We start from the raw sequence: 16,575 nt of genomic DNA, 5'->3' as shown, positions 1-16,575 counted from the left end.
TGCACCGGCAGGATAGAACAGAGGCGTGGCTGGTTATACGATGCACCGGCAGGACAGAACAGAGGCTGGTTATACGATGCACCGGCAGGATAGAACAGAGGCGTGGCTGGTTATAAGATGCACCGGCAGGATAGAACAGAGGCGTGGCTGGTTATACGATGCACCGGCAGGACAGAACAGAGGCGTGGCTGGTTATACGATGCACCGGCAGGACAGAACAGAGGCGTGGCTGGTTATACGATGCACCGGCAGGATAGAACAGAGGCGTGGCTGGTTATACGATGCACCGGCAGGATAGAACAGAGGCGTGGCTGGTTATACGATGCACCGGCAGGACAGAACAGAGGCTGGTTATACGATGCACCGGCAGGATAGAACAGAGGCGTGGCTGGTTATACGATGCACCAGCAGGATAGAACAGAAGCGTGGCTGGTTATACGATGCACCGGCAGGACAGAACAGAGGCTGGTTATACGATGTACCGGCAGGACAGAACAGAGGCTGGTTATACGATGCACCAGCAGGACAGAACAGAGGCGTGGCTGGTTATACGATGCACCGGCAGGACAGAACAGAGGCTGGTTATACGATGCACCGGCAGGATAGAACAGAGGCGTGGCTGGTTATACGATGCACCAGCAGGATAGAACAGAAGCGTGGCTGGTTATACGATGCACCAGCAGGATAGAACAGAAGCTGGTTATACGATGCACCGGCAGGATAGAACAGAGGCTGGTTATACGATGCACCGGCAGGATAGAACAGAAGCGTGGCTGGTTATACGATGCACCAGCAGGACAGAACAGAGGCCTGGCTGGTTATACGATGCACCGGCAGGACAGAACAGAAGCGTGGCTGGTTATACGATGCACCGGCAGGATAGAACAGAGGCGTGGCTGGTTATACGATGCACCGGCAGGATAGAACAGAGGCTGGTTATACGATGCACCGGCAGGATAGAACAGAGGCTGGTTATACGATGCACCGGCAGGATAGAACAGAGGCTGGTTATACGATGCACCAGCAGGATAGAACAGAAGCGTGGCTGGTTATACGATGCACCAGCAGGACAGAACAGAGGCCTGGCTGGTTATACGATGCACCGGCAGGACAGAACAGAAGCGTGGCTGGTTATACGATGCACCGGCAGGATAGAACAGAGGCGTGGCTGGTTATACGATGCACCGGCAGGATAGAACAGAGGCGTGGCTGGTTATACGATGCACCGGCAGGACAGAACAGAGGCGTGGCTGGTTATACGATGCACCAGCAGGATAGAACAGAGGCTGGTTATACGATGCACCAGCAGGATAGAACAGAGGCTGGTTATACGATGCACCGGCAGGACAGAACAGAGGCTGGTTATACGATGCACCGGCAGGATAGAACAGAAGCGTGGCTGGTTATACGATGCACCGGCAGGATAGAACAGAGGCGTGGCTGGTTATACGATGCACCGGCAGGATAGAACAGAGGCGTGGCTGGTTATACGATGCACCGGCAGGATAGAACAGAGGCCTGGCTGGTTATACGATGCACCGGCAGGATAGAACAGAGGCCTGGCTGGTTATACGATGCACCGGCAGGACAGAACAGAGGCTGGTTATACGATGCACCGGCAGGATAGAACAGAAGCGTGGCTGGTTATACGATGCACCGGCAGGATAGAACAGAGGCCTGGCTGGTTATACGATGCACCGGCAGGACAGAACAGAGGCTGGTTATACGATGCACCAGCAGGATAGAACAGAAGCGTGGCTGGTTATACGATGCACCGGCAGGATAGAACAGAAGCGTGGCTGGTTATACGATGCACCGGCAGGATAGAACAGAGGCGTGGCTGGTTATACGATGCACCGGCAGGATAGAACAGAAGCGTGGCTGGTTATACGATGCACCGGCAGGATAGAACAGAGGCGTGGCTGGTTATACGATGCACCGGCAGGATAGAACAGAGGCGTGGCTGGTTATACGATGCACCGGCAGGATAGAACAGAAGCGTGGCTGGTTATACGATGCACCGGCAGGATAGAACAGAGGCGTGGCTGGTTATACGATGCACCGGCAGGACAGAACAGAGGCTGGTTATACGATGCACCGGCAGGATAGAACAGAGGCGTGGCTGGTTATACGATGCACCGGCAGGATAGAACAGAGGCGTGGCTGGTTATACGATGCACCGGCAGGATAGAACAGAGGCGTGGCTGGTTATACGATGCACCGGCAGGACAGAACAGAGGCTGGTTATACGATGCACCGGCAGGATAGAACAGAGGCGTGGCTGGTTATACGATGCACCGGCAGGATAGAACAGAGGCGTGGCTGGTTATACGATGCACCGGCAGGATAGAACAGAGGCGTGGCTGGTTATACGATGCACCGGCAGGATAGAACAGAGGCCTGGCTGGTTATACGATGCACCGGCAGGACAGAACAGAGGCTGGTTATACGATGCACCGGCAGGATAGAACAGAGGCTGGTTATACGATGCACCGGCAGGATAGAACAGAGGCTGATTATACGATGCACCGGCAGGATAGAACAGAGGCGTGGCTGGTTATACGATGCACCGGCAGGATAGAACAGAGGCTGGTTATACGATGCACCGGCAGGATAGAACAGAGGCGTGGCTGGTTATACGATGCACCGGCAGGATAGAACAGAGGCGTGGCTGGTTATACGATGCACCGGCAGGATAGAACAGAGGCGTGGCTGGTTATACGATGCACCGGCAGGATAGAACAGAGGCCTGGCTGGTTATACGATGCACCGGCAGGACAGAACAGAGGCTGGTTATACGATGCACCGGCAGGATAGAACAGAGGCGTGGCTGGTTATACGATGCACCGGCAGGACAGAACAGAGGCGTGGCTGGTTATACGATGCACCGGCAGGATAGAACAGAAGCGTGGCTGGTTATACGATGCACCGGCAGGATAGAACAGAGGCGTGGCTGGTTATACGATGCACCGGCAGGATAGAACAGAGGCGTGGCTGGTTATACGATGCACCGGCAGGACAGAACAGAGGCGAGGCTGGTTATACGATGCACCGGCAGGATAGAACAGAAGCGTGGCTGGTTATACGATGCACCGGCAGGATAGAACAGAGGCTGGTTATACGATGCACCAGCAGGATAGAACAGAGGCTGGTTATACGATGCACCAGCAGGACAGAACAGAGGCTGGTTATACGATGCACCAGCAGGATAGAACAGAGGCTGGTTATACGATGCACCAGCAGGATAGAACAGAGGCGTGGCTGGTTATACGATGCACCGGCAGGATAGAACAGAGGCTGGTTATACGATGCACCAGCAGGACAGAACAGAGGCTGGTTATACGATGCACCAGCAGGATAGAACAGAGGCTGGTTATACGATGCACCGGCAGGATAGAACAGAGGCTGGTTATACGATGCACCAGCAGGATAGAACAGAGGCGTGGCTGGTTATACGATGCACCAGCAGGACAGAACAGAGGCCTGGCTGGTTATACGATGCACCAGCAGGACAGAACAGAGGCCTGGCTGGTTATACGATGCACCGGCAGGATAGAACAGAGGCCTGGCTGGTTATACGATGCACCGGCAGGATAGAACAGAGGCCTGGCTGGTTATACGATGCACCAGCAGGATAGAACAGAAGCGTGGCTGGTTATACGATGCACCGGCAGGATAGAACAGAGGCCTGGCTGGTTATACGATGCACCGGCAGGATAGAACAGAGGCCTGGCTGGTTATACGATGCACCGGCAGGATAGAACAGAGGCCTGGCTGGTTATACGATGCACCGGCAGGACAGAACAGAGGCCTGGCTGGTTATACGATGCACCGGCAGGATAGAACAGAGGCCTGGCTGGTTATACGATGCACCGGCAGGACAGAACAGAGGCCTGGCTGGTTATACGATGCACCGGCAGGATAGAACAGAGGCTGGTTATACGATGCACCAGCAGGACAGAACAGAGGCCTGGCTGGTTATACGATGCACCGGCAGGATAGAACAGAGGCTGGTTATACGATGCACCAGCAGGACAGAACAGAAGCGTGGCTGGTTATACGATGCACCGGCAGGACAGAACAGAGGCCTGGCTGGTTATACGATGCACCGGCAGGATAGAACAGAGGCTGGTTATACGATGCACCAGCAGGATAGAACAGAGGCGTGGCTGGTTACACGATGCACCGGCAGGACAGAACAGAGGCGTGGCTGGTTATACGATGCACCGGCAGGACAGAACAGAGGCGTGGCTGGTTATACGATGCACCGGCAGGATAGAACAGAGGCTGGTTATACGATGCACCGGCAGGACAGAACAGAGGCTGGTTATACGATGCACCGGCAGGACAGAACAGAGGCGTGGCTGGTTATACGATGCACCGGCACGACAGAACAGAGGCTGGTTATACGATGCACCGGCAGGATAGAACAGAAGCGTGGCTGGTTATACGATGCACCGGCAGGACAGAACAGAGGCTGGTTATACGATGCACCGGCAGGACAGAACAGAGGCGTGGCTGGTTATACGATGCACCGGCAGGACAGAACAGAGGCTGGTTATACGATGCACCGGCAGGACAGAACAGAGGCTGGTTATACGATGCACCGACAGGACAGAACAGAGGCGTGGCTGGTTACACGATGCACCGGCAGGACAGAACAGAGGCGTGGCTGGTTACACGATGCACCGGCAGGACAGAACAGAGGCTGGTTATACGATGCACCGGCAGGACAGAACAGAGGCTGGTTATACGATGCACCGGCAGGATAGAACAGAGGCGTGGCTGGTTATACGATGCACCGGCAGGATAGAACAGAGGCTGGTTATACGATGCACCGGCAGGACAGAACAGAGGCGTGGCTGGTTATACGATGCACCGGCAGGATAGAACAGAGGCTGGTTATACGATGCACCGGCAGGACAGAACAGAGGCGTGGCTGGTTATACGATGCACCGGCAGGACAGAACAGAGGCTGGTTATACGATGCACCGGCAGGATAGGACAGAAGCGTGGCTGGTTATACGATGCACCGGCAGGACAGAAAAGAGGCTGGTTATACGATGCACCGGCAGGACAGAACAGAGGCGTGGCTGGTTACACGATGCACCGGCAGGACAGAACAGAGGCGTGGCTGGTTACACGATGCACCGGCAGGACAGAACAGAGGCTGGTTATACGATGCACCGGCAGGACAGAACAGAGGCTGGTTATACGATGCACCGGCAGGACAGAACAGAGGCGTGGCTGGTTATACGATGCACCGGCAGGACAGAACAGAGGCTGGTTATACGATGCACCGGCAGGACAGAACAGAGGCGTGGCTGGTTACACGATGCACCGGCAGGACAGAACAGAGGCGTGGCTGGTTACACGATGCACCGGCAGGACAGAACAGAGGCGTGGCTGGTTACACGATGCACCGGCAGGACAGAACAGAGGCGTGGCTGGTTACACGATGCACCGGCAGGACAGAACAGAGGCTGGTTATACGATGCACCGGCAGGACAGAACAGAGGCTGGTTATACGATGCACCGGCAGGATAGAACAGAGGCGTGGCTGGTTATACGATGTACCGGCAGGACAGAACAGAGGCTGGTTATACGATGCACCGGCAGGACAGAACAGAGGCGTGGCTGGTTATAGGATGTACCGGCAGGACAGAACAGAGGCTGGTTATACGATGCACCGGCAGGATAGAACAGAGGCGTGGCTGGTTATACGATGCACCGGCAGGACAGAACAGAGGCTGGTTATACGATGCACCGGCAGGACAGAACAGAGGCGTGGCTGGTTATACGATGCACCGGCAGGATAGAACAGAGGCGTGGCTGGTTATACGATGCACCAGCAGGATAGAACAGAGGCTGGTTATACGATGCACCGGCAGGATAGAACAGAAGCGTGGCTGGTTATACGATGCACCGGCAGGATAGAACAGAGGCTGGTTATACGATGCACCGGCAGGATAGAACAGAAGCGTGGCTGGTTATACGATGCACCGGCAGGACAGAACAGAGGCTGGTTATACGATGCACCGGCAGGATAGAACAGAGACGTGGCTGGTTATACGATGCACCGGCAGGACAGAACAGAGGCGTGGCTGGTTATACGATGCACCGGCAGGACAGAACAGAGGCTGGTTATACGATGCACCGGCAGGATAGAACAGAGGCGTGGCTGGTTATACGATGCACCGGCAGGACAGAACAGAGGCTGGTTATACGATGCACCGGCAGGATAGAACAGAGGCGTGGCTGGTTATACGATGCACCGGCAGGATAGAACAGAGGCGTGGCTGGTTATACGATGTACCGGCAGGACAGAACAGAGGCTGGTTATACGATGCACCGGCAGGATAGAACAGAGGCGTGGCTGGTTATACGATGCACCGGCAGGACAGAACAGAGGCTGGTTATACGATGCACCGGCAGGACAGAACAGAGGCTGGTTATACGATGCACCGGCAGGATAGAACAGAGGCGTGGCTGGTTATACGATGCACCGGCAGGACAGAACAGAGGCTGGTTATACGATGCACCGGCAGGATAGAACAGAGGCGTGGCTGGTTATACGATGCACCGGCAGGACAGAACAGAGGCTGGTTATACGATGCACCGGCAGGATAGAACAGAGGCGTGGCTGGTTATACGATGCACCGGCAGGATAGAACAGAGGCGTGGCTGGTTACACGATGCACCGGCAGGATAGAACAGAGGCGTGGCTGGTTATACGATGCACCGGCAGGATAGAACAGAGGCCTGGCTGGTTATACGATGCACCGGCAGGACAGAACAGAGGCTGGTTATACGATGCACCGGCAGGATAGAACAGAGGCTGGTTATACGATGCACCGGCAGGATAGAACAGAGGCTGATTATACGATGCACCGGCAGGATAGAACAGAGGCGTGGCTGGTTATACGATGCACCGGCAGGATAGAACAGAGGCTGGTTATACGATGCACCGGCAGGATAGAACAGAGGCGTGGCTGGTTATACGATAAACCGGCAGGATAGAACAGAGGCGTGGCTGGTTATACGATGCACCGGCAGGATAGAACAGAGGCGTGGCTGGTTATACGATGCACCGGCAGGATAGAACAGAGGCCTGGCTGGTTATACGATGCACCGGCAGGACAGAACAGAGGCTGGTTATACGATGCACCGGCAGGATAGAACAGAGGCGTGGCTGGTTATACGATGCACCGGCAGGACAGAACAGAGGCGTGGCTGGTTATACGATGCACCGGCAGGATAGAACAGAAGCGTGGCTGGTTATACGATGCACCGGCAGGATAGAACAGAGGCGTGGCTGGTTATACGATGCACCGGCAGGATAGAACAGAGGCGTGGCTGGTTATACGATGCACCGGCAGGACAGAACAGAGGCGAGGCTGGTTATACGATGCACCGGCAGGATAGAACAGAAGCGTGGCTGGTTATACGATGCACCGGCAGGATAGAACAGAGGCTGGTTATACGATGCACCAGCAGGATAGAACAGAGGCTGGTTATACGATGCACCAGCAGGACAGAACAGAGGCTGGTTATACGATGCACCAGCAGGATAGAACAGAGGCTGGTTATACGATGCACCAGCAGGATAGAACAGAGGCTGGTTATACGATGCACCAGCAGGATAGAACAGAGGCGTGGCTGGTTATACGATGCACCGGCAGGATAGAACAGAGGCTGGTTATACGATGCACCAGCAGGACAGAACAGAGGCTGGTTATACGATGCACCAGCAGGATAGAACAGAGGCTGGTTATACGATGCACCGGCAGGATAGAACAGAGGCTGGTTATACGATGCACCAGCAGGATAGAACAGAGGCGTGGCTGGTTATACGATGCACCAGCAGGACAGAACAGAGGCCTGGCTGGTTATACGATGCACCAGCAGGACAGAACAGAGGCCTGGCTGGTTATACGATGCACCGGCAGGATAGAACAGAGGCCTGGCTGGTTATACGATGCACCGGCAGGATAGAACAGAGGCCTGGCTGGTTATACGATGCACCAGCAGGATAGAACAGAAGCGTGGCTGGTTATACGATGCACCGGCAGGATAGAACAGAGGCCTGGCTGGTTATACGATGCACCGGCAGGATAGAACAGAGGCCTGGCTGGTTATACGATGCACCGGCAGGATAGAACAGAGGCCTGGCTGGTTATACGATGCACCGGCAGGACAGAACAGAGGCCTGGCTGGTTATACGATGCACCGGCAGGATAGAACAGAGGCCTGGCTGGTTATACGATGCACCGGCAGGACAGAACAGAGGCCTGGCTGGTTATACGATGCACCGGCAGGATAGAACAGAGGCTGGTTATACGATGCACCAGCAGGACAGAACAGAGGCCTGGCTGGTTATACGATGCACCGGCAGGATAGAACAGAGGCTGGTTATACGATGCACCAGCAGGACAGAACAGAAGCGTGGCTGGTTATACGATGCACCGGCAGGACAGAACAGAGGCCTGGCTGGTTATACGATGCACCGGCAGGATAGAACAGAGGCTGGTTATACGATGCACCAGCAGGATAGAACAGAGGCGTGGCTGGTTACACGATGCACCGGCAGGACAGAACAGAGGCGTGGCTGGTTATACGATGCACCGGCAGGACAGAACAGAGGCGTGGCTGGTTATACGATGCACCGGCAGGATAGAACAGAGGCTGGTTATACGATGCACCGGCAGGACAGAACAGAGGCTGGTTATACGATGCACCGGCAGGACAGAACAGAGGCGTGGCTGGTTATACGATGCACCGGCACGACAGAACAGAGGCTGGTTATACGATGCACCGGCAGGATAGAACAGAAGCGTGGCTGGTTATACGATGCACCGGCAGGACAGAACAGAGGCTGGTTATACGATGCACCGGCAGGACAGAACAGAGGCGTGGCTGGTTATACGATGCACAGGCAGGACAGAACAGAGGCTGGTTATACGATGCACCGGCAGGACAGAACAGAGGCTGGTTATACGATGCACCGGCAGGACAGAACAGAGGCGTGGCTGGTTACACGATGCACCGGCAGGACAGAACAGAGGCGTGGCTGGTTACACGATGCACCGGCAGGACAGAACAGAGGCTGGTTATACGATGCACCGGCAGGACAGAACAGAGGCTGGTTATACGATGCACCGGCAGGATAGAACAGAGGCGTGGCTGGTTATACGATGCACCGGCAGGATAGAACAGAGGCTGGTTATACGATGCACCGGCAGGACAGAACAGAGGCGTGGCTGGTTATACGATGCACCGGCAGGATAGAACAGAGGCTGGTTATACGATGCACCGGCAGGACAGAACAGAGGCGTGGCTGGTTATACGATGCACCGGCAGGACAGAACAGAGGCTGGTTATACGATGCACCGGCAGGATAGAACAGAAGCGTGGCTGGTTATACGATGCACCGGCAGGACAGAAAAGAGGCTGGTTATACGATGCACCGGCAGGACAGAACAGAGGCGTGGCTGGTTACACGATGCACCGGCAGGACAGAACAGAGGCGTGGCTGGTTACACGATGCACCGGCAGGACAGAACAGAGGCTGGTTATACGATGCACCGGCAGGACAGAACAGAGGCTGGTTATACGATGCACCGGCAGGACAGAACAGAGGCGTGGCTGGTTATACGATGCACCGGCAGGACAGAACAGAGGCTGGTTATACGATGCACCGGCAGGACAGAACAGAGGCGTGGCTGGTTACACGATGCACCGGCAGGACAGAACAGAGGCGTGGCTGGTTACACGATGCACCGGCAGGACAGAACAGAGGCGTGGCTGGTTACACGATGCACCGGCAGGACAGAACAGAGGCGTGGCTGGTTACACGATGCACCGGCAGGACAGAACAGAGGCTGGTTATACGATGCACCGGCAGGACAGAACAGAGGCTGGTTATACGATGCACCGGCAGGATAGAACAGAGGCGTGGCTGGTTATACGATGTACCGGCAGGACAGAACAGAGGCTGGTTATACGATGCACCGGCAGGACAGAACAGAGGCGTGGCTGGTTATAGGATGTACCGGCAGGACAGAACAGAGGCTGGTTATACGATGCACCGGCAGGATAGAACAGAGGCGTGGCTGGTTATACGATGCACCGGCAGGACAGAACAGAGGCTGGTTATACGATGCACCGGCAGGACAGAACAGAGGCGTGGCTGGTTATACGATGCACCGGCAGGATAGAACAGAGGCGTGGCTGGTTATACGATGCACCAGCAGGATAGAACAGAGGCTGGTTATACGATGCACCGGCAGGATAGAACAGAAGCGTGGCTGGTTATACGATGCACCGGCAGGATAGAACAGAGGCTGGTTATACGATGCACCGGCAGGATAGAACAGAAGCGTGGCTGGTTATACGATGCACCGGCAGGACAGAACAGAGGCTGGTTATACGATGCACCGGCAGGACAGAACAGAGGCTGGTTATACGATGCACCGGCAGGATAGAACAGAGACGTGGCTGGTTATACGATGCACCGGCAGGACAGAACAGAGGCGTGGCTGGTTATACGATGCACCGGCAGGACAGAACAGAGGCTGGTTATACGATGCACCGGCAGGATAGAACAGAGGCGTGGCTGGTTATACGATGCACCGGCAGGACAGAACAGAGGCTGGTTATACGATGCACCGGCAGGATAGAACAGAGGCGTGGCTGGTTATACGATGCACCGGCAGGATAGAACAGAGGCGTGGCTGGTTATACGATGTACCGGCAGGACAGAACAGAGGCTGGTTATACGATGCACCGGCAGGATAGAACAGAGGCGTGGCTGGTTATACGATGCACCGGCAGGACAGAACAGAGGCTGGTTATACGATGCACCGGCAGGACAGAACAGAGGCTGGTTATACGATGCACCGGCAGGATAGAACAGAGGCGTGGCTGGTTATACGATGCACCGGCAGGACAGAACAGAGGCTGGTTATACGATGCACCGGCAGGATAGAACAGAGGCGTGGCTGGTTATACGATGCACCGGCAGGACAGAACAGAGGCTGGTTATACGATGCACCGGCAGGATAGAACAGAGGCGTGGCTGGTTATACGATGCACCGGCAGGATAGAACAGAGGCGTGGCTGGTTACACGATGCACCGGCAGGATAGAACAGAGGCGTGGCTGGTTATACGATGCACCGGCAGGATAGAACAGAGGCGTGGCTGGTTATACGATGTACCGGCAGGACAGAACAGAGGCTGGTTATACGATGCACCGGCAGGATAGAACAGAGGCGTGGCTGGTTATACGATGCACCGGCAGGACAGAACAGAGGCTGGTTATACGATGCACCGGCAGGATAGAACAGAGGCGTGGCTGGTTATACGATGCACCGGCAGGACAGAACAGAGGCTGGTTATACGATGCACCGGCAGGATAGAACAGAAGCGTGGCTGGTTATACGATGCACCGGCAGGATAGAACAGAGGCGTGGCTGGTTATACGATGCACCGGCAGGACAGAACAGAGGCTGGTTATACGATGCACCGGCAGGATAGAACAGAGGCGTGGCTGGTTATACGATGCACCGGCAGGACAGAACAGAGGCTGGTTATACGATGCACCGGCAGGATAGAACAGAGGCGTGGCTGGTTATACGATGCACCGGCAGGACAGAACAGAGGCTGGTTATACGATGCACCGGCAGGATAGAACAGAGGCGTGGCTGGTTATACGATGCACCAGCAGGATAGAACAGAGACGTGGCTGGTTATACGATGCACCGGCAGGACAGAACAGAGGCTGGTTATACGATGCACCGGCAGGATAGAACAGAGGCGTGGCTGGTTATACGATGCACCGGCAGGATAGAACAGAGGTTGGTTATACGATGCACCGGCAGGATAGAACAGAGGCGTGGCTGGTTATACGATGCACCGGCAGGACAGAACAGAGGCTGGTTATACGATGCACCGGCAGGATAGAACAGAGGCGTGGCTGGTTACACGATGCACCAGCAGGATAGAACAGAGGCGTGGCTGGTTATACGATGCACCGGCAGGACAGAACAGAGGCGTGGCTGGTTATACGATGCACCGGCAGGATAGAACAGAGGCGTGGCTGGTTACACGATGCACCAGCAGGATAGAACAGAGGCGTGGCTGGTTATACGATGCACCGGCAGGGAACTGGAATAAATAAATACACATTAAAAACCCCGGACCACCTGTACTCCACACACAGAGACACATACAGCTCTCCCTCGCCCTCCATTTGGCAAATCTGACCATAATTCTATTCTCCTGATTCTTGCTCAAATTAAAACAGTAAGCACCAGTAACTAGATCAATAAAATAAAAAGTGGTCAGATGACACAGATGTTAAACTGCAGGACTGTTTTGCTACCAGACTCGAATATGTTCCGGGATTCCTCCGATGGAATTGAGGAGTACACCACATCAGTCATTGGCTTCATCAACAAGTGCATTGATGTCGATGTCCCCACAGTGACCGTATGTACATACCCCAACCAGAAGCCATGGATTACAGGCAACATCCGCACTGAGCTAAAGTCTAGAGCTAACACTTTCAAAGGAGCAGGACTCTAACCCGGAAGCTTATAAGAAATTTCGCTATGCCCTCCGACGAACCATCAAAACAGGCAAATCTTCAATACAGGACTAAGATCAAATCATACTACACTGGCTCTGACACTCGTCAGATGTGGCAGAGCTTGCAAACCATTACAGACTACAAAAGGGAAGCACAGCCGAGACCTGCCCAGTGACATGAGCTAAACTAGTTCTATGCTCGCTTCGAGGCAAATAAGACCGAAACATGCATGAGAACACCAGCTGTTCTGGAAGACTGATCACGCTCTCCGCAGCCGATGTGAGTAAGACCTTAAAACAGGTCAACATTCACAAGGCCGCAGGGCCAGACGGATTACCAGGATGTGTGCTGCGAGCATGCGCTGGCCAACTGGCAAGTGTCTTCACAGACATTTTCAAGCTCTCCCTGTCCGAGTCTGTAATACCAACATGTTTCAAGCAGACCACCATAGACCCTGTGCCCAAGAACACTAAGGTAACCTCCTAAATGACTACCGACCCGTAGCAGTCACGTCTGTAGCCATGAAATGCTTTGAAAGGCTGGTCATGGATCACATCAACACCATTATCCCAGAAACCCTAGATCCACTCCAATTTGCATACCACCCCAACAGATCCACAAATTATGCAATCTCTTTTGCACTCCACGCTACCCTTTCCCACCTGGACTAGAGGAACACCTATGTGAGAATGCTATTCATTGACTACAGCTCAGCATTCAACACCATAGTGCCCTCAAAGCTCATCACTAAACTAAGGACCCTGGGACTAAACACCTCCCTCTGCAACTGGATCCTGGACTTCCTGACGGGCCGCAAAAGGTGGCGAGGGTAGGTAACAACACATCTGCCACGCTGACCCTCAACACAGGGGACCCTAAGGGGTGCGTGCTCGGTCCCCTCCTGTACTCTCTGTTCCCTCATGACTGCACGGCCAGGCACGACTCCAACACCATCATTACATTTGCAGATGACACAACAGCGGGAGGCCGGATCACCGACAATTACGAGACAGCCTATAGGGAGGTCAGAGACCTGGCCGTGTGGTGCCAGGACAACAACGTCTCTCTCAACATGATCAAGACAACTGAGATCATTGTGGACTACAGGAAAAAGAGGACCGAGCACACCCCCGTTCTCATCGATGGGGCTGCAGTGGAACAGGTTGAGAACTTCAAGTTCCTTGGTGTCCACATCACCAACAAAATAACATGGTTCAAGCACACCAAGACAGTCATGAAGAGGGCACGACAAAACCTATTCCCCATCAGGAGACAAAGGATTTGGCATTGGTCCTTAGATCCTCAAAAGGTTCTTCAGCTGCACCATCGAGAGCATCCTGACTGGCTGAATCACTGCCTGGTATGGCAACTGCTCGGCCTCCGACCGCAACGCACTACAGAGGGTTGTGAGTACGGCTCAGTACATCACCGAGGCCAAGCTCCCTGCCACCCAGGACCTCTATACCAGGCGGTGTCAGAGGAAGGCCCTACAAATTGTCAAAGACTCCAGTCACCCTAGTCATAGCCTGTTCTCTCTGATACCGCACGGCCAGCGGTACCAGAGCACCAAGTCTAGGTCCAAGAGGTTTCTAAACTGCTTCTACCCCCAAGCCATAAGACTCCTGAACACCTAATCAAATGGCTACCCAGACAACTGCTACTCTGTTATCATCTATGCATAGTCACTTTAATAACTTTACCTACACATTACCTCAACTAACCGGTGCCCCCGCACATTGACTGTACCGGTACCCCCCTGTATATAGTCTCACTATTGTTATTTTACTGCTGCTCTTTAATTACTTGTTACTTATATTTCTTATTTGTATATTATTTTTTTTAACTGCATTGTTGGTTAGGGGCTCTTAAGTAAGCATTTCACTGTAAGGTATTGTAAAGTACTGTTGTATTAGGCTCATGTGACTAATAGAATTTGATTTGAAGCTTGGAACCCTGATGACCTAGTATGATGTCATTACATTCGGTTCATCACCTCATGTCAAATCAGAATAATTTGATCATGAGAATCAGTTACCTTGACATGTTCAGAGACATGTTGGTCATACTTGTCTTGGTTTTTGAATCCTCGGTCACACGGGTCACAGAAATGTGAAAACTCTGGTTCTTTTTTATTTTTCTGCTGGAAAGAAAACAAAACATTTGAACCCATTAAAGTCAAATCAGTCAGTCACCCTATTGGAGTGTTACACTGTCTAAGACGGGGATGGCCAACTGATGGGGGACACAAACAAACAAATCATCATGAGGGGCCACAGTGTGTCTGTGTACCACCATCCATGAAGGGGAGGAGATGGGTTAAAGGAGGATTTTTAAGCCTTGAGACATGGATTGTGTATGTGTGCTTTTCAGAGGGTGAACGGGCAAGACAAAATAGTCAGTGCCAGGCGCACAGGTTGGTGTCAAGAACTGCAACGCTGCCGGGTTTTTCACACTCAACCGTTTCCTGTGTATTTAAAGAACTGTCCACCACCCAACTTGACATCTATGGGTAGCATTGGAGTCAACATGGGTCAGCATCCCTGTGGAACGCTTTTGACCAACTGAGGCTGTTCTGAGGGGGGAGGGGTTGGGGGGTAGGGGGTTGCAACTCAATATTAGAGAAGAGTTCTTCATGTTTTATACACTCGGTGTACTTTGTATCCCTCATTTACTCAAGTGTTATCATTATTTTTGCAGTTACCTGTGTTAATGGCTTGTTTATTGTTTATTCCATGTGTAACTCTGTGTTGTTGTTGGTGTCACACTGCTTTGCGTTATCTTGGCCAGGTCTTAGTTGCAAATGAGAACTTGTTCTCAACCGGCCTAGCTGGTTAAATAAAGGTGCAATAAAATAAAACATATATATCAGAGACCTGGCTTTTGGTTTGATGGTGGATTTACTACCTTTTTCCCATGGTTGTTGGGACGACCATAGTCCTGCCTTCCGCCTCCACGATGGAAGTTCTGGCCTGTGGGTCAAAGGTCAAAACAACAATATTATGACTTGCCGACCTACTGCTGGGTGCAGTTCAGTCATCACCAATCTGACACTTCTGTTCTGTTAATAATGATGCAGGATCTCCTCTGCCCAGATACTTGTTCAACCCAGACGTGAACCAGCATCTCCTCTGACCAGATACTGGTTCAACCCAGACGTGAACCAGCATCTCCTCTGCCCAGATACTGGTTCAACCCAGACGTGAACCAGCATCCCCTCTGCCCAGATACTGGTTCAACCCAGACGTGAACCAGCATCCCCTCTGCCCAAATGATAGATGTACATTACACGGGGCCAAGCTTGGTCAGCCCTACTGACCTACCCCACTAAATGGCGTCATGAGGGTTTACTTCAACAGACCTGATTGGTATAGGTCATAGTAGTCCACCAGGGGCTCTCAGCCAGGCACGTGTCAACCTAGGGACCGTGCAAAGAAGCCTCTTTACCAGGCCGCTGCTAGAACCATAACTCTCCTAGTTAGTATAATACTCACCATATGAGCCTCTGGGTCGACCTGGTCCGGGGCCGCAGTTCCAGTGTTCTCCCTGGCCGTTGTATCTCCACGGCTCGGACGGTGGCTCGTACCAGTTCCACATACCGGGCTGGAAGTTGCTCGGAGGTGGAAGGAACGTTGGCGGACTCACCATCGAACCCGGAGGAGAGACAAAGTTCGGCGGAGGGTAGCTTCCAAAATCATTCATGATGTAGGTGGCGCCTCTTCTTCAATGTTTTGTGGATTAAATTCGTTTGTATAAATGTTTGTCCAGCTACGACCGCGGAGGTATAATAAGAACCGCTACAACACATGTGTGTTTCTGCTCCCGTTGCCGCGTTCACGTGATAGTCGTAACAAGGAAACACTGAAATTTCCGAATATGCAAGTATTGGTTGTACTTATGTACACGTGCCGCTTTCAACCAGTCAGCAAGTCGGACATTTCTGAGTTTCCTAGTTCCGACTGGCACATGAACGCCACAAGTTTACATC

The 16,575-nt window shown here is 53.3% G+C and overlaps 1 protein-coding gene across 2 annotated transcripts in view; it reads right to left on the bottom strand.

The window, feature by feature from the left end:
• Positions 1-16,455, bottom strand: part of LOC118947559 (nuclear fragile X mental retardation-interacting protein 1-like) — a 31,855-nt gene extending 15,400 nt beyond the window's left edge. Inside the window, exons 1-3 of one of the 2 annotated variants that reach the window (XM_036972494.1) lie at positions 16,082-16,455; positions 15,495-15,559; positions 14,626-14,730 (exon numbers count right to left, since the gene is read on the bottom strand). In XM_036972494.1, the coding sequence (XP_036828389.1) occupies positions 14,626-14,730; positions 15,495-15,559; positions 16,082-16,289 (378 nt within the window). In that variant the 5' untranslated portion in view covers positions 16,290-16,455. The remainder of the gene's footprint in view (positions 1-14,625; positions 14,731-15,494; positions 15,560-16,081) is intronic. The other variant, XM_036972495.1, reaches the window with a different exon arrangement.
• Positions 16,456-16,575: the final 120 nt, after the last annotated feature.

This window comes from Oncorhynchus mykiss, unplaced genomic scaffold (genome assembly GCF_013265735.2).
Source record: "Oncorhynchus mykiss isolate Arlee unplaced genomic scaffold, USDA_OmykA_1.1 un_scaffold_164, whole genome shotgun sequence".
Lineage (NCBI taxonomy): Eukaryota > Metazoa > Chordata > Actinopteri > Salmoniformes > Salmonidae > Oncorhynchus > Oncorhynchus mykiss.
This window is presented reverse-complemented; position numbering and strand designations above follow the sequence as displayed.